This window comes from Physella acuta, unplaced genomic scaffold (assembly GCF_028476545.2).
Source record: "Physella acuta isolate Inbredline_101_S28 unplaced genomic scaffold, ASM2847654v3 ptg000672l, whole genome shotgun sequence".
Lineage (NCBI taxonomy): Eukaryota > Metazoa > Mollusca > Gastropoda > Physidae > Physella > Physella acuta.
In genome coordinates, this window is record NW_026732191.1 from 25546 (window position 1) to 52049 (window position 26504).

General features: G+C 35.1%; 2 protein-coding genes across 2 annotated transcripts; both read left to right on the forward strand.

The window, feature by feature from the left end:
* The first annotated feature begins 7968 nt into the window (after positions 1-7968).
* Positions 7969-9420, forward strand: LOC131949067 (mucin-2-like). The gene has a single exon (XM_059310831.1). The coding sequence runs from the start codon at positions 7969-7971 to the stop codon at positions 9418-9420; it is 1452 nt and encodes a 483-aa protein (XP_059166814.1).
* A 6531-nt stretch (positions 9421-15951) lies between these two features.
* On the forward strand, positions 15952-24943 carry LOC131949068 (uncharacterized). Its single transcript, XM_059310832.1, has 11 exons — positions 15952-16148; positions 17226-17418; positions 18734-18798; positions 20976-21068; positions 21152-21202; positions 21495-21533; positions 21777-21863; positions 22055-22138; positions 22641-22733; positions 23688-23750; positions 24436-24943. Exons 3-11 carry the CDS (start codon positions 18750-18752, stop codon positions 24603-24605), a joined length of 729 nt encoding a protein of 242 aa, XP_059166815.1. The 5' UTR covers positions 15952-16148; positions 17226-17418; positions 18734-18749; the 3' UTR covers positions 24606-24943.
* The last annotated feature ends 1561 nt before the right edge of the window (positions 24944-26504 follow it).

A 26504-nucleotide genomic window follows, 5' to 3' on the forward strand; every position in this document is an offset into this window, starting at 1 on the left:
ATAGAAACAAGTCATCTATCATCACATATAATAATATTCATAAATTAAATGTGTTTATTAAAAAGTGCTAACATATAGTACATACGTCCCATTTATGCCATGATAAAAATTAGGATACTTACACACACATCTAAAATTAAAACAACATAAATGACAATATAAAAAAAATGTTGAATTTAATATATGTTTTTATACAAAATAAAAGGCTGTTGCAGTAGTTTTTTTTTAAAAATACTGAAAGTTTATGTACAATATTGTGAGGGCTTTTGAAATTAAACCCAAATAAATAAGCCTGAGCTTACATGCATTGCACTCAGACATACATACATACATACAATAAATAGAAACATTCCTAAGCAATGTATAGAAACAAGTCATCTATGATCACATATAATAATATTCATACATTAAATGTGTTTATTAAAAAGTGCTAACATATAGTACATACGTCCCATTTATGCCATGATAAAAATTAGGATACTTACACACACATCTAAAATTAAAACAACATAAATGACAATATAAAAAAAATGTTGAATTTAATATATGTTTTTATACAAAATAAAAGGCTGTTGCAGTAGTTTTTTTTTTAAAAATACTGAAAGTTTATGTACAATATTGTGAGGGCTTTTGAAATTAAACCCAAATAAATAAGCCTGAGCTTACATACATTGCATTCAGACATACATACATACATACATACATACAATAAATAGAAACATTCCTAAGCAATGTATCGAAACAAGTCATCTATGATCACATATAATAATATTCATAAATTAAATGTGTTTATTAAAAAGTGCTAACATATAGTACATACGTCCCATTTATGCCATGATAAAAATTAGGATACTTACACACACATCTAAAATTAAAACAACATAAATGACAATATAAAAAAAATGTTGAATTTAATATATGTTTTTATACAAAATAAAAGGCTGTTGCAGTAGTTTTTTTTTAAAAAATACTGAAAGTTTATGTACAAAATTGTGAGGGCTTTTGAAATTAAACCCAAATAAATAAGCCTGAGCTTACATACATTGCACTCAGACATACATACATACATACATACATACAATAAATAGAAACATTCCTAAGCAATGTATAGAAACAAGTCATCTATGATCACATATAATAATATTCATAAATTAAATGTGTTTATTAAAAAGTGCTAACATATAGTACATACGTCCCATTTATGCCATGATACAAATTTGGATACTTACACACACATCTGAAAGTTTATGTACAATATGGTATTTTTTTATCCATTGTTATTGTAAATTAGAACATAGCAGTTCTTCATGGTTTCTTCATCAACTATTTCTTCCTCTTCAATTTGTTGTACAACATTGTCATCGAAACGGTAAAATTTGTTCTGGTGTCTATGGATGCTGTAGTAGTGACCAGAAGTAACTTGATTACCAACATGACATATTATGCTCTGAAGACTGTAGTGCGATAGTCTGTATTTTTCAACTTCAGATCTTACCATTAAATTATTTACTGGAAATATGATTTTAATATCGTTTTTTTCCCCAGGTTCAGCACATCTAAGAAGGTGAAAGCATAACACTTTAGGCAACTTGCCTACCAATGTGTCACTTACAAGCATTGTGCTAATACAATATTCTAAACTGCACGAGCGAGTTGTGAAAGGTAATTGAAACAATAACATAGAATGTAGTTGAATAAATACTTGATTTTTTGAAATATGCATCATTTGAGAACAGAGCATGTCATCGAATAATGTGAAAAAATTATCAACAATGTCAAATTCAAAAATTTGAGAAATTTCTTTCAGTGGTTTCTCTCCGCTTACTATTATCTGAAAATGCAATAAATATGTCATTTTAAATTAGTTATTTATAACTAACATGTCATTTTTAATTATTTAGATATTAAATAAAGTTTATACAACAATTAAAAGGGAAATAACATTAATTAGGACCGATAAACGATTTTTAAAAAAATGCAGATTTAAAAACAAATAAATATGTTGTGTTAGATTTCCAGTTGTCTAGATCAGTTTCTGAAAAAAACATACCAAAGAGAAAAATAGGCTAAAATAAAGTGTGGTGGGGGAGGGGGGCGGAAGAAAGTTGATGTGCTTTCAGGATCATATGGACTGCACGGATATTACTAAATATCCCAGCACACGTTTAGTTGCAAATTGACACGTACAATTCAAAAGAAAACTGTCAACGTTGTGCCGATATCTTTACTGGTGTTTTAGACACAGCATAGAACATTTAGTTCCCTATGAAACGGAAAGAAATAATTATCGATAATTGATTGCCTTATATCGATATTTTGATTTTTAAACGTGATTAAACATTAATACTTGTTCGGGTACATCATAAATAGGAAATATCAATAATGAGAACAGACTAATGTCATTTATAAGTAAGTCGTGCAAACCGATGAAAATAAGGGTTTATGTTGGGTGGTAGTAATGGTATAATCACCCATCCGTACAGTCCACTTGGGCCAAGAAGTTTTACCAAACCTGAGCAAACTAGTATCTAGAATAGGGGTTCCCAACCTTTTTTTTTACTCTAGAGCACATTTTAAAATATAGGTAGGGTGGCGGGCAACACCTATTTTAAATCGACAAACTCCTTCCAGAGGCGTAGCGACCCTTCCCGTCACCCGGGGACAAAACTTTCGATTTGCACCCCCCCACACTTTCGATTTGCACCCCCCCCCCTATCAAACTTTTGATTTGCACCTCCCCTTCAACCTTTCAATAATGTTTATGAAAAAAATTCTGTCTATGTCGAATAGTGAGAGGCGGGCACATGCTAATCGTTCGGTGGGCGCCATAGCGCCCGCGGGCACAGGGTTGGGAACCCCTGATCTAGATCTATACAGGAACAAGACATCAGGCCACTGGTACAAAGGTGTCATTTCAAATTTGCAAAAAAATATTTTATTCCACACTGGGAATGTCGGAGAGGACTATTAATGATTCGATAAGTGATGGTAAAAATGATTTCCACCTAGAAGATTGCAAGGAAGAGTAAGAGCTTGAAAAGAAAGTCCCTGTCGAAATATGTCAAATGAGGAAAAAAAATTCAAGGTTGTTTGAAGTATCATGTGTGGACTCTCATTATTGCCGAAAAGTTCCTGCCGATAAGGAAAACATTTTGTTCTACCAGGCACTAAAGTAATTGATTTATACAACGTATATAAATCAGATGCAACCCGTATCAGAAGATTAGTAGCTGGGGCCACATACTTTAAACTATCTTTCAATCCCTTAATATGTCAATTTTTGTTCCCCGCTGAGACCAATGTGACACTTGTATTGCGGCTAAAATGGGAAATATTACTACAGAAGAACATTTGATTTGTTTAGCTTTAAAGGACGATGCTCGAAACTAAAAACAACAAGATAAAAAAAAAGAGGATTGTTGGATGAAAGTGGTGTCTCAGTCTGGACTAGGGACACTCAATTAGTGCTAATTTGTCATCAGAGCAAAGCAAGCACATTGTATTACAAGACAAAATTACAGGTCCATAATTTCACTCTGTATAAATTATGTACTAGAGATGGATATTGTTAAGTCTGAGATGAAACCAAAGGGGATGTTTCAGATGAAGTGTTTGCATATTTGCAATACACACATTTTAAAAACTAAATTGGCACTAACAACAAAATCAAACAGCTTGTAATATATAGCGATGGTAGTTGATACCAGAACAAAAATGCATATTTATCTCACATGTACCATTGTTTAGAAAAAGAGACAGGTGCTAATATCCAGCAAAAGTACTTATTTTCTCGTCATACAAACGTGTCATTGAATAAAACATTTTAAGCGATGTATTTAGTCCTAAAGATTTAGTAGTGATGATACTTAAAGCTTAAAGTAATGTTTTCGGTCATCGTAAATTACTCAAAATTTTAAGGAAGGCAGAGTATTAAATCTTTTACTTATTGTTAACATTTCATCTATCTGTCAGAAACAGTACTTAAGTGATAAGCTTTAAAAAACGAAAGTAGAATATGTTCTACTTCCTCTTAACGGAAATGGCTTGAAAGTTGACACGAAACTACAAACTTAAGGTAATACTTATATATGAAATCTAATTAACCTAGCTTCAACTGTACGCAAGACACATGCACACATACACAGAGACACGACTGCAAAATTAGTTTTTCAGACTTAGTGAGGTCTAAAACGTCAAGATTTGTGAAAAACATCAAATACGATTTTATGCACGATTACAATACTTCCTCTGAACTCGGTATACGAGAAAGTAAAAATTATTTTTGTTGCGTCTATGACGTAATATTTTTTTTAAAGCAAGTTCAACAGCTCTAAGTTTTCTCAATATCATTTGTGTCAATTTTAAAGTACGGGACAAATTCGTCTTTTTACGCAAAGGGTATAAAACGTTGGACACTCGTTGTTAAAGTATTTAGATTCTATTTATCGTAGTCCATACCCAAATTAAGACTAATTTTGTATGGCTATTGCATTGGATTCCAAGTTACAAATAACATGGTTGCTACCCAATTTTGCAGTGTATTATAAAATTCATGTGTTCATTCTTAAGTAACTCGAAATACATATTTATAATTCTTAAGTGGCTCTAATAAAAATACATTAACATGTTTGCTTTTTAAATCTATTTTAGTTTCTTACTAGAACCCAATTTCCTTATTAGAAAACGATGTTTGCATATGTGTAACACAAACCGATATCTCCCAATGTCAACACCATCTTTACCAAGCCACTTCACCCAAAATTGACTTACTCTCACTAAGACCCAAACTTTGTATGACTTCTATATAAAAAAAAGAAGGGAGGCAGAAGATGGGTTAAAATGAAATGGAGAATAGGGGAAGTTTGAGAAGTTGGGATAAGGCTGCCTTTCACACAAAAGAAATATAACATTCACAAGCTATTATGAACATTAATAACCAAAATGTATCCATTTGTATTAAATTAAAATGCTAAACCGCTTTATAAAAAAAAACAAGTATCGTTCCCTTTTCAGACCTTACAGTCCATGGGTCACGTGAAGTACATTACGCCGATTTCTATTATGAAGGGATAGTGTAGTCAACTATTTGCACAGCCACCATTACTTCCCTAATGTGACTTACGTTCCTATCAGAGTTGGGGATACTTAGGAACGTTCTACTGACTTAAACCCGTATTCGAACTCGAGACTTACGGGTTAGCAGTAAAAAAAATAGTAATAAGGTAAGAACATTATTAATCTATACCTTTGTTTTAAATTGTTCTGTTAGAGTTTGTCTTCTCTCTTTGGTGTAACGGACATTTTTTCTTTTAAATTCTCTAGACTCCTGCGAGAGTAAAGCTTTGTTTGCTAAGGACAAAAAAAGACATTCAGGATAGTTAATTAACCTTAGCCAAAGCAAACATTTTGTGTTAATTAAATTTTCTCTAAAGACAATTCACTAAATGGATAATAAACAACTAAAAACATTTCTTAGGTATGAGCCTAGAGGCCCTATATAGTATAGACTTAAGCAAGTACATACTGTTTTTTCCCACCAAATCTTGCAAATGGGAAAAAAAAAGAAAAAGCATTTCCGCGGCGTCTTCCTGTTTTTGCTCAATTTCTCTAACGATCTTGAACTGTTTGGCTATGGCTGGTATGAAACGTGTAGTTTCCACAGCAGGCTGTGATGATGATTTGATCTCCTGAACTATTCCAAGAACAGCTTTCAATGCTTCAGATTTAATTTCAGATTTGTCATTTATTAAATTTAAAAAGTCATGTATCTTCATATTGCAAGCTATACACTGTATAAAACAGTTAAAAAAGCAATAATTGCCACTATTAACTAATCCTGCTGGTACAGACTGACTTGTTTCTGGATCATTTTTAAAACTATCTCTTGACAATTTACTCTGAATGGGTACCGTGGCGCTTGGTTTAAAATTATCAACATTAGCATCTGTTTCGTGCTGTGAGTTCACTTTATGCGTAATTACCCCCTCAAGAACGCTGAGTACATCTGCGATGGATTTGTCTTCTTCATCCAAAGTTTCTTCATCAATGTCAACGTCTGAGTCAGCAGTATCCTTGTGGGCATACACGAATTCTGTGACTATCTGGTAAGAGCTGTACACAATTGTTAACCATATCACAGGGGTAGGTTTTCCAAACATATACAGTGCTCCACTTGCTGTTAACAAGGACACCAACTTAAAAAGATGTCTCGGCAGCCTGAAATAAAGGACATACTAGTAATCATTTAAACAAGTTGTTTCATCTCCATTGGTCAAATTTTATGCAAACTATAGCATGTGTACAAAACATATGTTCCAACACTGTAACTATACAGTAAAATGTCAGTAAAACATTACACGACACGTAATGGAAACAACATATTGCTGACAAAATGATTTTAAAATATCAAATACACTGATCTATTGGCAAAAAATAGTTGTATATAATATCGCCCAGAGGCGTAGCGAGAGCGGGGCGGGGGTTGCAAACCCCAACGGGTGACACCATTTAGGGGGGTGACACCAAGTCAAAATATTGCAAAATGTACAGAAGAAAATGCCTTTTGCCAGATCCTTTAGTGATTAAATTAAAGTTCAATAGTCTTTTCAGTACAAAACGACTATTATTACAAGCGATGAGGGGGGGGTGGAGGGGGTGACACCATAAATACTATTATTAGCAGACTATAGATAAACATCGTTACTATTAAATCTGCAGTGAATAAAGGTTATACACATACATGTACCCGTATGTGGCATGTATTTAAACTATAGGTCTATGTTGGTGATACACACACACACACTCACACAAACATATATATATATATATATATATATATATATATATATATATATATATATATATATATATATATATATATATATAGGCCTATACATTGTTTCTTGGGGGGGGGGGGGGTGTTGACACCACGAAGTGCCGCATCAGGTGACACCCGACCTAGAGACGCTACTGATATGACCATAGTATGTTGTGGAGAGTGTATGGTCATAGGCGGACTGTACAAGTTATAAAACCCCTTTTCCTTAAAGATAAATACCCTACAACAGCGCACCAGTGAGATAATTTAGGCGAATTACAACAAAAGAGCAGATAAAACACCATTATGATCCCCTGTTCAAAGATGATGGTCGCTGGGGCAGTGAAGTAATTTACCTGTTTTTTGTGACATCGGAATATGAAAGGGATAGAGTAGTTAACACTATGACAAGCCGTCTTTACTTTCCCTAATGTAATTCGAAACTTTCGCGTAAGGAATCGAACGCTCTACCGTTAGACCTGACCGTCCATGCTCTTACGAAAAAATTTCATTAAAAAATAAAATTTGTTTCCCGCATCGCATTTTTCAATTTACAGTTTTATAAAGTCGGATATAAAAAAAAATGTAATTATTTAGAGGAATTTATTTTTATATTTCAGTGGTAAAAAAACTTGGTTTATAGTTTATAATAACTTATGTATACGAAACTCAACTAACATTACCGGATACTTACCGGTAAAACTAACGTTTTACCCTATTGTATTAGTAATATTAGAGCTGATTGCATTATCGACCATTTATATGCTGAGATCCTGAAAACAGCCACATACTACTTTACAAGTCACAGAACTATGTACTTAAAAATAGAAATTACAAAATTAGTACTTACTCTACCAATATTAAAGATCCAATAACATCTAACATAACAGCCAACATTGGGTCTTCAGCCCATTCCAAAATACAATCAAATATGTTTTCCATCGAGCTAAGCAGATCTTGATTCTGTTCGGCCATCATCAACTTAACTAGGAATAAAAATATACTTTTTATTCAAAAAACTAATTGGAATAGTTTTTTAACATTGTTTGCAGATTTTAGAGACCTAACGACTAATCACATGTAAACAGGAATTACAATATTTCCTGATGGTATTTAGTAATGAATCTAAGTGTGCACTTTTTAAAGTAAATATGAATAAAGTGTGCATGAAAAGTGTGCACACTTTAACATCACAACCGCTTTGTATAGAGACAATCCTTTACCCAGTCTCCCACACACCTCTACCCACAGTCCCCCACACACCTCCTCTACCCACAGTCCCCCACACAACTCCTCTACCCACTATCTCCCACACCTCTTCTACTCACAGTCTCCCACACAACTTTTTTACCCACAGTCCCCCACACACCTCCTCTACCCAGTCCCCCACACATCTCCTCTACCCACAGTCCCCCACACAACTCCTCTACCCAGTCTCCCACACAACACCTCTACCCACAGTCTCCCACACACCTCCTCTACCCACATTCTCCCACACACCTCCTCTACCCACATTCTCCCATACACCTCCTCTACCCACAGTCTCCCACACACCTCCTCTACCCACATTCTCCCACACATATCCTCTACCCACAGTCCCCCACACACCTCCTCTACCCACAGTCTCCCACACAACTCCTCTACCCACAGTCTCCCACACAACTTTTCTACACACAGTCTCCCACACACCTCCTCTACCCACATTCTCCCACACAACACCTCTACCCACAGTCCCCCACACATCTCCTCTACCCACAGTCTCCCACACATCTCCTCTACCCACAGTCTCCCACACAACTCCTCTACCCACAGTTCCCCACACACCTCCTCTACCTACAGTCCCCCACACACCTCCTCTACCCACAGTCCCCCACACACCTCCTCTACCCACAGTCTCCCACACAACTCCTCTAGCCACATTCTCCCACACACCTCTTCTACCCACAGTCTCCCACACACCTCTACCCACAGTATCCCACACAACTCCTCTATCCACAGTCTCCCACACAACTTTTCTACCCACATTCTCCAGCACAACTCTACCCACAGTCCCCCACACAACTCCTCTACCCACAGTCCCCCACACAACTCCTCTACCCACAGTCCCCCACACAACTCCTCTACCCACAGTCTCCCACACAACTTTTCTACCCACATTCTCCAGCACAACTCTACCCACATTCTCCAGCACAACTCTACCCACATTCTCCAGCACAACTCTACCCACATTTTCTCACACAGTCTCCAGCACAACTCTACCCACATTCTCCAGCACAACTCTACCCACATTCTCCAGCACAACTCTACCCACATTTTCTCACACAGTCTCCAGCACAACTCTACCCACATTCTCCAGCACAACTCTACCCACATTCTCCAGCACAACTCTACCCACATTTTCTCACACAGTCTCCAGCACAACTCTACCCACATTCTCCAGCACAACTCTACCCACATTTTCTCACACAGTCTTCCACACAACTCTTCTTCTTACAGTCTCCTACACAACTCTTCTACCTAATTTTCTCTCACATACCTCTGTACTCACAGTCTCCCACATAACTCATCTACTTAGTCTCCCAGTCCCACACAACTTTTACTAGATTTCCGCAAGTCTACGGCGTGTAAACCTACCGAGTAAATGAGAATGTTCTAACATTGTTCTTTTTTGAAAGAATGTGTACCCTGCCCCTCAATTTTAAAGGCTTTTTTACCCACTGCAGGCAGTCATACTTTTTTTTTTAAATTGAAGATGCTGTAGACCGAACCTTTTACTGTCATTTGTGGGTGTCTAGCGATCAACGATATACATTCGGCTAATCAACGTGAAGTCATTATATTACTTTTTCTCAACTTTTCGCTGCATGTGCTTCTATAACAAACCACCTCTCTCCCTTTTTGTGGTCGGGCTGACCGTGAGCCCTACACACCTGACCAAGCGAGCGCATTTGCACACTATGTTTTTTAAATATTTAATTGTAACGTGTTTATTTTGAGTTTTTTACTTAAAAAAAATGACTACATCTACATCATCTTAGGCTATGATACAAAATAATGATGTAGGTCTACTATGATTTAGTTACAATTGCTTGAAACGTTTGAAAATAAACTTTAAATACCATGAACTGTTTTAGAAAATTGCCGCGGTCATTGCTCCATCCCCTCCCGTTTCTTAAAAAAAAATCGCTTTTTTTCTTTGGCGGGTGGTAAACAGCTACATTTCTGATGCTTACTACAAGAACGGCCTATTTAATGTATGATCTACAATGTATGATCAGTTTTTATATTTATTTTTTAAATTATTAAATTTAAGCACGTGTGGACGTCATAAATGGATGACCCCTAATTAAAATGTATTTCTTCATTCGAATGTTTTTTTTTATTTTCTTTCTTTAAATACAATGTAGTTTATATATTTAAAACACCCAACATATTATTTTTAAAAAAGTCCGTATTTTAAAGTTATCCATATATTGCTGAAGATACTGATCTCTTAACCTCTGGAAATACAGAGAGAGAGATAGAGAGATTGAGAGATTGAGAAAGAGAGAGAGGTGCGCTTATGGGCTTTTATTAATAGATATTGTTTGCTGTGCAATACTTTTTTCTACAAGAATCTATTATATTTTTTAAATTTTAATTATTTAAATTATGTCAACATAATCGTATTTTCAGTGGCCTGGGATTACTACACTGATCCATGAATTAACTTTATAAAATGTAATTGCTGTATATAAAATATATACAAAATAAAAATTGTACACAAATTACAAAAAACAACATTTCAATATTGATTGTCGTAGATTTGAATATTATTATGTCCTTAAGATAGAAGCTACAGTGGGAACCAAGTGACAGTTAGTAGCTACCTTGAGAACCACGTCACATTTAGTAGCTACAGTGGGAACAATGTCATATTTAGTTGCTAAAATGGGAACCATGTCACATTTAGTAGCTACAGTAAGTACCATGTCACATTTAGTAGCTACAGTTGGAAACTAGTGACACTTAGAAGCTACAGTGGGAACCAAGTCACATTTAGTGGCTACAGTGGGAACCGTTTCACATTTAGTAGCTACAGTGGGAACCATGTCACATTTAGTGGCTACAGTGGGAACCATGTTACATTTAGTGGCTACAGTGGGAACCATGTCACATTTAGTAGGTACAGTGGGAACCATGTCACATTTAGTAGCTACAGTTGGAACCATGTCACATTTAGTAGCTACAATGGGAACCATGTCACATTTAGTAGCTACAGTGGGAACCACGTCACATTTAGTCGCTACAGTGGGAACCATGTCATATTTAGTAGATACAGTGGAAACCACGTCACATTTAGTCGCTACAGTGGGAACCACGTCACATTTAGTCGCTACAGTGGGAACCACGCCACATTTAGTAGCTACAGTGGGAACCTCGTCACATTTAGTAGCTACAGTGGGAACCGTTTCACATTTAGTAGCTACAGTGGGAACCATGTCACATTTAGTAGCTACAGTGGGAACCATGTCACATTTAGTAGCTACAGTGGGAACCATGTCACATTTAGTGGCTACAGTGGGAACCATGTCACATTTAGTGGCTACAGTGGGAACCATGTTACATTTAGTAGCTACAATGGGAACCATGTTACATTTAGTGGCTACAGTAGGAACCATGTCATATTTAGTAGCTACAGTGGGAACCATGTCATTTTTAGTAGCTACAGTGGGAACCATGTCACATTTAGTGGCTACAGTGGGAAACATGTCACATTTAGTAGCTACAGTGGGAACCATGTCACATTTAGTAGCTACAGTGGGAACCGTTTCACATTTAGTAGCTACAGTGGGAACCATGTCACATTTAGTGGCTACAATGGGAACCATGTAACATTTAGTAGCTACAATAGGAACCATGTCACATTTAGTAGCTACAGTAGGAACCATGTCACATTTAGTGGCTACAGTGGGAATCATGTCACATTTAGTGGCTACAGTGGGAACCAAGTCACATTTAGTAGCTACAGTGGGAACCATGTCACATTTAGTAGCTACAGTGGGAACCGTTTCACATTTAGTAGCTACAGTGGGAACCATGTCAGATTTAGTGGCTACAATGGGAACCATGTAACATTTTGTAGCTACAATAGGAACCATGTCACATTTAGTAGCTACAGTGGGAACCGTGTCAAATTTAGTAGCTACAGTGGGAACCATGTCATATTTAGTAGCTACAGTGTGAACCATGTTACATTTAGTAGCTACAATGGGAACCGTGTCACATTTAGTAGCTACAGTGGGAACCATGTCACATTTAGTGGCTACAGTGGGAACCACGTCACATTTAGTGGCTACAGTGGGAACCATGTCACATTTAGTAGCTACAGTGGGAACCATGTCACATTTAGTGGCTACAGTGGGAACCATGTCACATTTAGTAGCTACAGTTGGAAACATGTAACACTTAGAAGCTACAGTGGGAACCATGTCACATTTAGTAGCTACAGTGGGAACCTTGTGACAGTTAGTAGGTACCGTGAGAACCGTGTCAAATTTAGTAGCTACAGTGGGAACCATGTTACATTTAGTAGCTACAGTGGGAACCATGTCACATTTAGTAGCTACAGTGGGAACCGTGTCACATTTAGTAGCTACAGTGGGAACCATGTCACATTTAGTGGCTACAGTGGGAACCATGTTACATTTAGTAGCTACAGTTGGAACCATGTTACATTTAGTAGCTACAGTGGGAACCATGTTACATTTAGTGGCTACAATGGGAACCATGTAACATTTAGTAGCTACAGTGGGAACCGTGTCACATTTAGTAGCTGCAGTGGGAACCATGTTACATTTAGTGGCTAAAATGGGAACCATGTAACATTTAGTAGCTACAGTGGGAACCATGTTACATTTAGTAGCTACAGTGGGAACCATGTTACATTTAGTAGCTACAGTGGGAACCGTGTCACATTTAGTAGCTACCTTGGGGACCATGTTACATTTAGTAGCTACAATAAGAACCGTGTCACATTTAGTAGCTACAGTGGGAACCATGTTACATTTAGTAGCTACAATAAGAACCGTGTCACATTAAGTAGCTAACAGTGGGAACCATGTCACATTTAGTAGCTAACAGTGGGAACCGTGTCACATTTAGTAGCTAACAGTGGGAACCATGTCACATTTAGTAGCTAACAGTGGGAACTACGTCACATTTAGTGGCTACAAAGTGAACCACGTCACCAGAGGCATATCCAAGTGTTCGTTGTAGGGGAATCGAAAAGAGCAAAAAAAAAGACGCCGAATTTTTAACACGTTCTATGTACGTGTAGTATATATATATATATATATATATATATATATATATATATATATATATATATATATATATATATATATATATATATATATATATATATATATATATGTATGTATATATATATATATATATATATATATATATATATATATATATATATATATATATATAAATATAATTACTAGCTGTATGTCATTACTTCGCTATGATGTAAAATAAATTGAAAGTAGCACTCTGAAGAAATACGAACAAACACACAATGTAGGCCGACAAAACAAAAATTGTATCAATCTAAAAAAAAAATAAACAAAATATAGGGCCTACACAAACTACAACCAAAAACAATGAACGTAACACTATCTGTTTTTTAATTCTTGTAAAAAATTTGTACCCAAGTCACAAACATGACCTACGGTTGTAACCAAGTCACAAACATGACCTACGGTTGTACCCAAGTCACAAACATGACCTTCAGCGGGTACCAAGTCACAAACATGACTTACGGTTGGAACAAAGTCACAAACATGACCTACAGTTGTAACCAAGTCCCAAACATGACCTTCAGCGGGTACCAAGTCACAAACATGACTTACAGTTGGAACCAAGTCACAAACATGACCTACAGTTGTACCCAAACCACAAACATAACCTACAGTTTTAACCAAGTCATAAACATGACTTACAGTGGGAACCAAGTCACAAACATGACCTACAGTTGTAACCAAGTCACAAACATGACCTACAGTTGTAACCAAGTCACAAATATGATTTAAGCGGGAACCAAGTCACAAACATGACATACAGCGATTACCGAGTCACAAACATGACTTACAGTTGTAACCAAGTCACAAACATAACCTACAAACATAACCATAGCGAAAACAGGACCTAAAATGCTAAGCATATCAAAACTGGATTTAAAATGAGAACCATATCGAAAAAATGACCTACACTAAGAACAAATTTCACAAACATGACCTACAGTTGTAACCAAGACACAATTAGGAATGTGAATCATATCACAAACATTACATTAAATAAAATGATATCCCAAACAGGACGTACACAATGATCCATATCCAAAACATACCATGGTATTTATATCATAAACAGAACCTGCAATGGGAACCCTTCAAGCGATCCACGAAAAATCTATATTTAGCATGCGTTCGAAATTTCTAGAACCTACACGAATTAGAACTAGTAGGAACCCTCAAAAAAACCTAACACGTACTCTAATCTGTTACGTGCGAGGGAGTGGGTTAATGATGAGCAAAACGACTAAATTTTCAAGATAGTTTCAAGACAACTGCATCATGATATCGCTAATTAATTAGAAACCTGACATTACACGTTCATTGGCGAGGATAGAACATACCTCAATCTGCTTCTTCAGTTGGATTCCTTCTAGAGTCTATTGCTAATAATAGAAACGAGTAGAGTGATAAAGTTGGTCGGGCATTGACTCGAACAAGAACTTATAATCTATAAGAAACTTTGGAGTTGGTTATTTATAAATAAAACAGCGGTTAGTAAATAAAAAGGCCTGTTATTCTGATTAATACATTTTTTCGTGACTTTTAAAGTCAACAACTGTTTAGCAAATGTTTTCAGAACGTGGCCGGAACTAATGGCCGCACTGTTTCTTGTTGGTGCGCTGGGAAAATCCGATGTTACACACCACACCAAAGTTGACGCGTAATTTCAGTGTATTCGGATTGCTAAAGTAAAAGATAGACTTCCTCTCTAAAATTAAGACCGTCGTATAGCCGAGGTGCAGCTGGATGGAGGGGGGGGGGGGGGGGGAAGGAAGAATAGGGATTGGAAAAAATATAAAATATTAAATATCCTTTTTTGAGCAGCAATTACTGATTAGTTGAAAGTCGGAGTTAAAAATGTAGACATCTACTTTTTCTTCTTCTTTTATCATAGTTGTAATGTTGGGAGGGTTTTACTCCGACCCCCTTTAGTATTACGTGTCAACTTGTTAGGTATTACGTGTCAACTTGTTAAGCACCATATAGACCGCTGACTCCAATTTCAGCCTACTTTTCTTTCTAGGTATGCTTTTAAAGTCTTTGTATATCCAAGAAAAAGCTACAAGGTAGCAGGGTTTTGATTTTGGAGTTTTCTATCCTAGATGGGTTTCTGTCCCCAGCTTCATCTGCCCGGGGTTTCGAATTCGGGACCATTTCGGTTTTACAATCATGAATTTTAACCACAGACTGCTACTCAAGAGTTTCTTTCGAGTATCTCTCGGGGGAGGGGAAGGGGGGGGGGGGGGGGGGGAGATCGGGTACCCCCCCCCCTACCCTAATAAAATTTACCCCACCACCAACTTAACAGAATTTATATAGAAAATTTCCCCTTACCTACCCTTTTGTTATGCTACATTCAATCATTCTATTAATAGACCTACACACACCACCGTGCAAGCTATTAAACATTTTTTTTGTCATAGGGATATTAAGGTCAAGGTGACTAGACTGACTGACCTTGTGTAATTAACATAATTAATTTCAATTAGAATTTTAAATGCTGAATAATATGAGAAAGCAGTACTTGGTTACTTATTTTTTTTAAATTGAATCTCCACCATAGCTATTTGGACCATAGTAAATTACATAATAGGGAATAGCTTGGTCTAGCGGTAAAACACGCGCTTGCCTACCTGGAAGTCGTTAGTTTGGTACACTTGGCTCTAGACCGTAGGTCTTCCACAGACAGCCTCCCAACTACTTGATCCTAGACGTCAATTTTCTAATCGCTGGTATAATCTCGACGCCATATCTTTTATAAAATTCCCACTTCCGGTGCTCGAAAATAAATGACGTTTGTAATGGTGGGACAGAAACAGTTATTAGGAAAGTGAGCAAATAAAGAAACATTAAACAATTGTGACATTATAACTATGGTATGGAGAACAAGGACTGGAAAACATTTCGCAATTTTATTCTCGGCTTCTAAATCAGCTCCAATATAGCTACAAGATTCGTATGGTAAAATCTTGTTCGAATTGTGAAAGGTAGGATCTAGATTGACAGCCTTCTTTTTAAACATTTTGATCAAGATCTAAAATCTAGATCTAGGTAATATATTCTAGAGTCTACATCTAGGTCTAGATCTAAGTAGTTGGTTTTTTTTAAATTATCCGCGAAAGATAGGAACAGTGAGTTAACTATAGACAAGAACAAAAACAACACTTTAACCTTTTTGGAGCTGACATAGCAATGATTCGTAATGTTTGCGTTAGGTTTTTAGTTTAATGTAGTGGTGTATTGTAATCGATTACTTCAAAGATTTGGAATTGTAGGTAGATCTATCAAAAATAGCAATATATTCTGTGTTAAGTTTGGTTTTGCTTTCGGTTTTATATCGCTTACAAATTCGGCTTTGTCAAATAAGAATGTAGCCTATAAGTAAGGATTAATTAAGGGAGAATAACATTATTTCTCGCACGAAACATTCTAATTTTAAACTTTAAAGGCTAACGATTCATAAAGATTAGAAATAACGACTTATTTCTTTAGTATTCACATCAGTCCATAAACTTAAAACCTAACTTTTGTTTATAATCTCTTTAATTGAGAGACATACCCGGGTAGATGAGCCTCGATAGCTGAGGACAGCAATTGTTTTAGAAAAGACAACTCCAAAATCAAACAACTGGCTGCCTTGTAGTTTGTTCTTGATTAGACAAAGGCTATGGAAACAAATCCAAAACGAAAAGCAGGCTGAAATCGGAGTCAACGGCATATATAGCGCATAACAAGTTGACACGTAATACTTAACTGTGTTGTAGGGAATTCCTTTCAACATTAAAAATTAAGAACGAAGAAGAAGAAGAAGAGAGAAATAGACATTTTAAGCACGCATTCACTTTGAATCATTACATATCTATCATTTTTATCACAGATTCTTACACAATTATACCTCAACTACTTCTGTTTGACCTTTGAACCGTGTCGATTTCTTAGCATTGTTAAACCGTGTCGCTTCTCAAACCAAACTCTCACACCAAAATCACAGCCCACTCAAACTTCCCCACCCCGACGGTTAATTATTCCCCACTATTCCCCATTTATGCCCCATTTCATGTCAGTTTCTGTAGGGCATCTTTAAACATCCTTGGCGTCATCAACTGTTTACGTGACGACAAAGATGGCGACCTACAGGTCCCGCTAGACGGGTTCGAGGAAGAGCTGACAGCTGACACCGACGCCTTGGTATAGTCTAACAAAGAGGCCATTGACATCAACAGCCACTCGGGTCTATTTAAAGCCAGCTACAACCAAGTAGGTGGAGTTTCTGTGTACGTGTGGACGTGTGTGCGCAGAGCATGAAATTGTTTTCCAACACACTTTGTACTTTTTATTCAAAGTGTGGTGGATGTTACTTGACAGGTGCGGTGTGGTCTATACTCTATATTAGAGCATGCAATGGTAATAAAGCAATGATTTAAATTGATTAAAGTTATGTAAAAAACAGAAAGATATCTCTTTAGGCATAGAGATACATTGCGCAGATGAAGTAGAGTCAGGGCCGGCGCTACTTATAAGGCGAACTAGGCGGTCGCCTAGGGTGCTGTCCGTAGGGGGCGCCAAAATGGGTTGGAAAAACAAACTGAAAGTTTGAGGGGGGTGGGTGCAAATCGCAAGTTTGAGGGGGGGGGTGCAAATCTAAAGTTTGTCCCCGCTACGCCTCTTACACGAACTCTAAACTTCCAGCTCAACCAGCTAAAAATCTGGGTAAACAGGAACAGACCCAGACTGCCAAGCCCCCACTTGACGAGGAAACTTATTTGACTAATACGCAAAGACACATACGTGTATCATAATTTACGAGTGTTGCTGGGTGGCTATTTTAGGCAAGATACGGGTAAGTGACGACACTTTAGCTGTGGGCAATTTTCTGTCACCAATACCTTACCACTACGTCAACCCGTATCTTGCCTAAAATAGCGACTTTTCGGTTTAGCAAACCTTGATTTCTTTCTACCATCGCCCCCAAGTAAATCACACCCCTGTCAAGGGTCGGCGTGGCCGAGTCGGTAAAGCTCATGATTGCTAAACCAAAAAGTCGCGAGTTCGAACCCTCGGTCAGATGAGGCTCGTTAGCTGGGGACAGCAACTCTTCTAGGAGAGACAACTCCAAAATTAAACAACTGCTGCCTTGTAGTTTGTTCTTGGTTGGACAAAGGCTATGGAAGCAAATCCAAAAAGATAAAGGCTGAAATCAGAGTCAATGGCCTCAATGGCGCATAACCAGTTGGCACGTAACGCGTAATTGTGTTGGAGGCGTGGTCGAGTCGGCAAAAAGCTCATGGTTGATAAATTCGAAAAAGTCTCGAGTTCAAACCCAGAGCAGATAAATCTGCTAATATTTGTGTGTCATCTCGATGTACAACATCCATTAGAGGAAATTTTTTTCTTTAGACAGTTTATATCTATATATCTATATATCTATTTATATATATATACATATATATATATATATATATATATATATATATATATATATATATATATATATATATATATATATATATATATTTATATATTGCTTTTCGTTATATTCAAGTTGTCTGCATTCATTTTTTAAAAATGACAGTAAGACTTCATTTACAATGAAAATATTGGTCCTTATGCTTCTCCTGGGAGCAACATATGCATTCGGTGAGTAATTACTTCAACTGTTGAAGTTTTACCGGTGATACAGTAATCATTAGCAGTTTCTTTCAGACATTTTTTTTCTGTACATAGGGTAGGGGTTATAAAACTGAAAGGGGTGGGAGAGGGAAGGACATTGATTAAATTTTTTATTTACATACATTACATATATTGCTTAACATGGAGCAATATTTCTCTACACATTAGTGTATAATCAGGGGCGGAACTACAGTGCTGCCAGACCCCGCAATGCGGAGGGGGGGGGGGGGCACGCCGTATAGGGGCCCGCAGTCGACCATAATAAAAAAAATTATTGTTAAAAGATAATTAATTTTCTTGCATTTTTGACTTGATGGTGGTTTTGCAAAAAATTACCGTAGCTGCAGTTGGATTATCTTTATTCTATAGACACCACCCCACGCTCTTGTATATTCTTTTTCCCTTTGTTTTTAAACCACTGTGAAAGCCGAGTCCTCTTTCTCCTACAATCAAACTTTTCAAAGATAAGTAAACGTTCAAACCACTTCCATGACTTATTTCCGTTTTAAATAATAAAATTGAGGTGCTCATAAGCTCCTTTTAATAGATTTGTACAAAACAAATTAAAAAGCAATTACTTCTCTTAATTATTGTTTAAATAAAATACTTACTAAAGAATGACATTGTACAAAAAGGAAATGTATTTAAAATTAATAATATAAATACAAAAAAAAAACATAAAAATAAACAAAACACGAGACACCATTACTTATACAAAGCTTTCTTGTTTTATATTCTTTTGCCTGAACTGTTGTTAGGTCTTATTGCCGAAAAAAATTATAAACGTGATTTTTACAAAACAGACTTATACACTTACACACATGACATGATGTTGTAATCTGTATTAATTGAAAAAAAAACATTTTCACAAAACCCGAAGAGGCCAACACATACTATGTTCTTATTTTGTGTTTGTATATATATATACATACATATATACATACATATATACATATATATATATATATATATATATATATATATATATATAGGGGGGGGGTGGCTAAACAAATTTTTTGCGGGGTGCCCCTTTTTTTTCTAGTTCCGCCACTGTGTATAATATGTTTTTAAATTGAAAAAAATAGGTGAGGGAATCTTTGTAAATATGACCGATGCGGCCATCATGAATATTTAACCTTTTCGAAGGAATGCAACTGTTTATAAAGTACTAGCGTGACTGTCCCCGCGCGTTGCCGATAGCTTTGAAGAATGTCCGAGGATAGCACGGGGGCATATCGCGCCCTATCGGGGTCCTAAGACGACGCGCCTGATTCATTTTAGTGAACGAGTATAAAGCCGACTGAACCGATAGTCTATCGCACTATTTAAAACGAACTTAGGCGCTACAGCGCTAATGTGATAGTCCAGAGCCCAAAATAGCACACGTCCGTGGCGCCAGATAAAGGCGATTGATTCGATAAAGCATACGATTATTGTTGCCTGTTGTGTCTTTAGTTTTTAGCCTTTTTAAAAAAAACGAATTTTCAAATTTAGCTTAAGTAAAAACAGTAAATCTTGGGATTTTAAAATTAATACAATTTTGTTATAAATATATATATATGTATTTGTGTTTGTGTTGTGTTTTTGTTTGTTTTGTTCTGTTCCAAAGTTGGTATATTTTAAAAAGATTTACCGTGGCGGAGCACGGGATGCAGCTAGTATATATATATATATATATATATATATATATATATATATATATATATATATAGGCTATTAGGCATCAGTACCCGTTGCACGTGAATTTTTGGCCTCCTGTTTTTAAGTGTTGTACTTGTTTGATGAATATATATTTTTTTAATTGTTATTGGTCGAAAGGCAATGCGCTTTACTACACGTTAAATGATATTAGTGACAAAGCAAAGAATCAACTACATAGCTCTAAAACGTTTAATATACATAGGCTACAAATACATATTAGTAAAATTAAAACTAAATTATGAACATTATTACTCACAACATCTAATTAAATGCCCACAAGGATTATGGGACTTGTGATTTCATTAAAAACCCAGCTGTGTGGAAAATAATATTGATACAGGTAAAAGGTGGATAAGGACGCAGATGGAACAGAGTTTAGAATTAATACTGTGCAGTATATATATCAAACTTTTATATTTTTAATACATCTTTTTCGCATACAGATAACTCAAGTGCTAATTCCACGACCGATGATGAATGGAGTCCTTACCTGTATTTGCCATATCAAATAAAAGAACCACCAAAAGCGCCTAAAGGTACAAATAAATCCAAATAACCGTTTATAGATTATTAATTTTTTAAACCACATTCTCATAATTAACTTTTTAAACTGTTATAGCGCCAAAAACAATTAAAGATTATCGCAGGGTCTTTGGAAAAGCCATCACAGGTTAGTGTATTTTTTTTATTATACAATTTAATATGTCTGTGCATTTTTCTGTGCGTCTGTCAACCTGTGTTTGGCCATTCTAATGTATATATATATATATATATATATATATATATATATATATATATATATATATATATATATATATATATATAATTGTATATATATATATATATATATATATATATATATATATATATATATATATATATATATATATATATATATATATATATATATATATATCTCCCTTATATAGGCACTTTTATGTGAATATAAACTGTATTTTCAGTTATTTTAATACTTTGGGCCATTTACAAAAGAGCAACAAGTAAGTGCATGAAAAACTGTTGTAGTCAAAGTTACAATAAGTAAGACGTCTCAAAATATTCGTAATATTTTATGTATTTAGGTTTGCTTATGTAATGATAGGTTCTACTTTGCAAACAAAAACTATGTATGAAAACTTAAAGAAAAAAATTACCTATTATTTAAACGTGTGTTAATTGTTTATTTTCTTAATTTTTAAAATTGTAATACATATTTTTATACAACAACGCTGTTTAAATTACAGAACACTATTATGCAACTGAAAAAGCATTAGCCAAGCAGCAAAAAGAAGGCAAACAAACAAAGGAAATCAAACGGTTGAACGAGAAACGTAAGACTCCTTTTACAAAAAGAACTTCCTAATTCAAGATAATTTAAAGGGGGATATTAAGAAATGTTCAATCAATTGCTTGCCAACCTTACCCCCAGACACATTTGCATTATTTTGTATCTGCCGGATTTTATAGAATATATTTCATTTCATCTGATTTTAATAATTTTTCTGTCACTTTTTTTTGTTAGTAGCAAAAACGACAGAGAAACTCAGAGCAAGAGATAGAGTGATACTAAATTTGGCTGAATGTCTTAAAAAAATAGTTATAACAAGTAAGTCGTATATATATATATATATATATATATATATATATATATATATATATATATATATATATATACATATATATATATATATATACATATACATATATATATATATATATATATATATATATATATATATATATATATATATATATATATATTTATATATATATATTATATATATATATATATATATATATTTTTATATATATATATATATATATATATATATATATATATATATATATATATATATATAAAGCTTGTATATTACGTTTGAGCATTCTACCAGTCGAAAATCCTTCTCCCCACTTAGAAAGTTTAGTTGTGAAATAAATATCTGATAATGTATTGGTGATGAATTCTGCCGAGGTTGCTGAGTTTCTAAAACATAAAAATAAACAATTGGTAATTTTTGTTTCTTTTTAAAGATTTATCGGGGATTATTTTTACTGTTTCTTTAACTTTGCAATGTTAATTACGAGTAAAAAAATCTTTACCCAACTAGGAACCAGTGCTGAAGATTTGGTAACTGAAAATGAGGAACTTCGACAGAAATATGAGGAACTTGTAAAGGAAGAGGAAAATCTTCAAAAACAAAGTAGGTCATTTTTCTAAACAAAAAATTGTCCAAATGTTTAGTTCGTAAAAATAGTTTGCAGTCCAGAATGATAGTGAATAGGGCGATCTACTTATCAATTAAATCATATTTTATTATTATTATCTAATGATGTATTATCCACTTTTTTACTTTCTAGTACACCAAGTATAGAGAAAGTATTGTAATAAAAAAAAATCGAATATTACAAATCTCGACGTTTTACACCTCCCTGTGTTGGAAACATATAGTTTTGCTATGTTTTCCACATGTTCTTGTGTGTGTATGTGTGTGTATGTGTGTCTGTGAACTCGATAACTTAAGTACCGTAGGTTGATGAAATTGCATATATAAGTATTATATTAAATTTGTAGATTCGTGAGGAACTTTTTCTGGTTTAATTTTGCAAAAGCCTATAACTTGAGTACTATTTCGAGGTCGTGGTTGAGTCGGTAAAGCTCAAGGTTGCTAAACCAAAAAGACTCGTGTTCGAACCCTCGGGCAGATGAGGCTCGTTAGCTTGTGACAGCCACTCTTCTAGGAAAGACAACTCCAAAATCAAACAACTGTTGCCTTGTAGTTTGTTCTTGGTTGGACAAAGGCTATGGAAGCAATTCCAAAAAGAAAAGCAGGATGAAATCGGAGTCAATGGCCTCAATGGCGCATAAACAGTTGACACGTATACTTAATTGTGATTGAGGCGTGGTCGAGTCGGCAAAAAAAAGTCTCGAAATCAAACTTTCTGGCAGATAAGGCTTGATCACTTCCAACACTAAAAATTAAGAATAAAGAAGAAATACAATTTTAGATAGATAAATGAAATTTCATATGTAAACGATCTAATTCTATGTAGGAAATATACTTAGATGTATATCTAAGTTTATGGGAGGTCACTCCCGGTTTGTTTGTCTGTATCGTGACCTTAATCTATTTTTTTTTCTTATCTATAATGATTAGTCAAAGAACAAGAGAAAACGATCTCTCTGTTGATTGCAATGTTACGTGAAAAAAACAAAAAAGGTATGTCATTTTTTAAAACATAATTTATCGTATTATGCGTTCGTCTATCCCCCTCCCTCCCACCCCCACCCCCAACATTCCTTCTTGTTAATTGATATTAGTCTTTAAAAAAAAAGTTTTAACTTCAATGGCGTAAATGAATGTAACCAACATAACCTTGAGTCGTGTACTTCTTATACACTCACTAAATCAATTAGCACTATTGATTCCAACTCTTATTGTCTTTTACAAAGAATGTAGATATACGTGTAAAGTGTGAAGTAATGGTAAGGCGTGGTCCAGTTCTAGAGTTTTATACTGCTAACCCGAAAGTTTCGAGTTCGAATCCAGGTTCAAGACAGTAGACTCAAGCCAGGGATCCGAACACTCAAGTATTGTACGATTTAAGTGTTCGAATCCGGGCTCGAGTGAATTGAACGTCATTGATTCTACTCAGCGCTGATGTGTATCTAACTTACATTGGGAAAAATAAAGGCGTCTGGGAATAGATCTGACCACGCTATCCCTTCATATGCCTAGGTCAAGAAACATACAAACGCTACTTTAATGTTAGGTCTAAAAGGAAATCTTTTTTTTTCATTACTAGTGTATAAGAGGATATAAAAACAAACATGCAATATGAACACAGACACATTGTCTTTCTTTTGTTAATGTCTATTTCAAAATTATTTTTTTGTATTTTCAGCCGCAGATTCCAACACCACAGAAGTAGGTAGAAAATATGCAGACATGGCCTCACTCTGGGATACTGGCATCAAGAATCCAGGAGACCAGATGAAAGGCAACGACTTAAACCACCAACCCATTGGCATCAGTCCTGAGGGAAGTGGTAAAGATGCTCTGGAATTTGATTGAAAATATTGGACACTTCTGTGGTTGCTAGTCTGGCAATGGTTGTAGTTTCTTCAGGTTTAAATGAATTAACGTTTCAAATATTTATCATTGGCGTTTTGTTTGTTAATTTTTAGTGGTATTTTAATTTAAGTGATATTTAATTTACTCTAGTCTTACTTATATAAGTATTCAGAATGTAAGTATAAGAGAAATAATTAATTAGATTTACATCATGAAATGTTTTAGTTAAGTACATATTTACGTTCAGTTTTAATGATAGTAATTACATCATGTGCGATGTATTATGACTACATTAAAAAAGCAATAACGATTTTGTAAATGTATTGTGCTGGTTGTGTTTGTTTAAATTTTCAAGTGGGCCTGGTTTGTATTTATCTAAGATAATTCTTAATGCTTGTATCTACATCATATTTATATTAATAGAAGTATGTAAGTATTTTAAATGTTGTGTACACTTTTAATTTTGATTTAAGTTTTAAAAAGTGGCAGGTTTATACTTATTTTATAATTTGTGTCTCAATGATGTGGTTAAGTTTAGAAAAAGAAATATTTGTGTGTGTGTGTGTGTGAAAAATAATAATCTCACAACTCAATTTAATTTACTTGAAAAAAATATATAATTTTATTCTAGAATCAGCAATAATTTATAATTTGTTTCAACTGTATTTTATAATTGGTATTGTATCCCTAGTATAGGTTGATGTGAATTAAATGTTCAAAAATAGACAATTCAACCAGTTATTAAAATTTAAAATCTTTTTCTGAATGTTTTCACATGTTTTGTTTTTGACATTGTTTTTAACTCAAAATATATTCATACAAACCTACACCTTTCCTCAAAGTACTGAAACCCAAAAGTCAGACAAATGTATGCATGAGCATCTGTGTGTGTTTGTGTGTGAAACATTAGTTTTAATTAGCACATGGTTTTAAACCACCACCATGGCTGTTTAAAATATATTGTCTTCCTGAGCTTTACTGGGCTACTGGCTATTTGATGAAAACGACGTGCTCGTGAAAACAGAGTTCTGATTCGTGATTGTAAATTCCAAAAGAATGAGTCCTAAAGATTTAATTGAAATGGGAAGCACTAACAGAAGTTCAAAATTGACTTCAGTGGGAACAATTCGTCTCTTTAGTTAACATAACAAAAGCACTGGCTGCCCTAAAGATTTATTACATTCATTATAGCAACAACCCTACAGCAAAAGAAATGTTACGTTTACTTTTTTTAAGTGTGTTATGAAAACATTGTATTCAATTTTTTTAAAGCTAAGGTGGAAAAACGTAAAGTGATGTTTTGTAAGATTTATAAGATACATTTTCATTTAGTATTTGAATTAAATGATAATCAATGCCTAGTGTATGTATTATATTTTTTTTGAAAGACTTATGAATTAGCAATGAATAGAACTAATGGGTAAACGTGTAAATGCATAGCCATAGTGGGCCCTCTAACCCGTCTTTTAATGGAATGTAACAAGCAATAAAACGTGGATCAAACAAAGTTGTGTATATAGTCTACCCAAGTGTCAAGGTGAATTGTATTTAGTTCAAGCCAAACATTGCACCGTTGTAGTTGTAGTAGTTGTAGTAGTTAAACCTTTCTCGTGTTATTAACACTTCCGGGTTACCAAGCGTGTAGGTCTACCGATAGACCACGCCACGCCCCTCGTTCAACCTACGGGCTAACACCATCCACAGCATAGGCTTACATGGCTAAACTGTGCCAAAAAGTCTACACGCCGAGTTGGAGGATTGTAACAACAAGTCTCAACGCATACTTGGAGAGATTTGAAAACACACCCAAACGCCAGGTTAGGAGAGTTGCTAAAACACAGACAACACTTCAAGAAGGAGTTTTGTTTAGACAAGGCTTTACGCCAAGAAGGGTTGTTG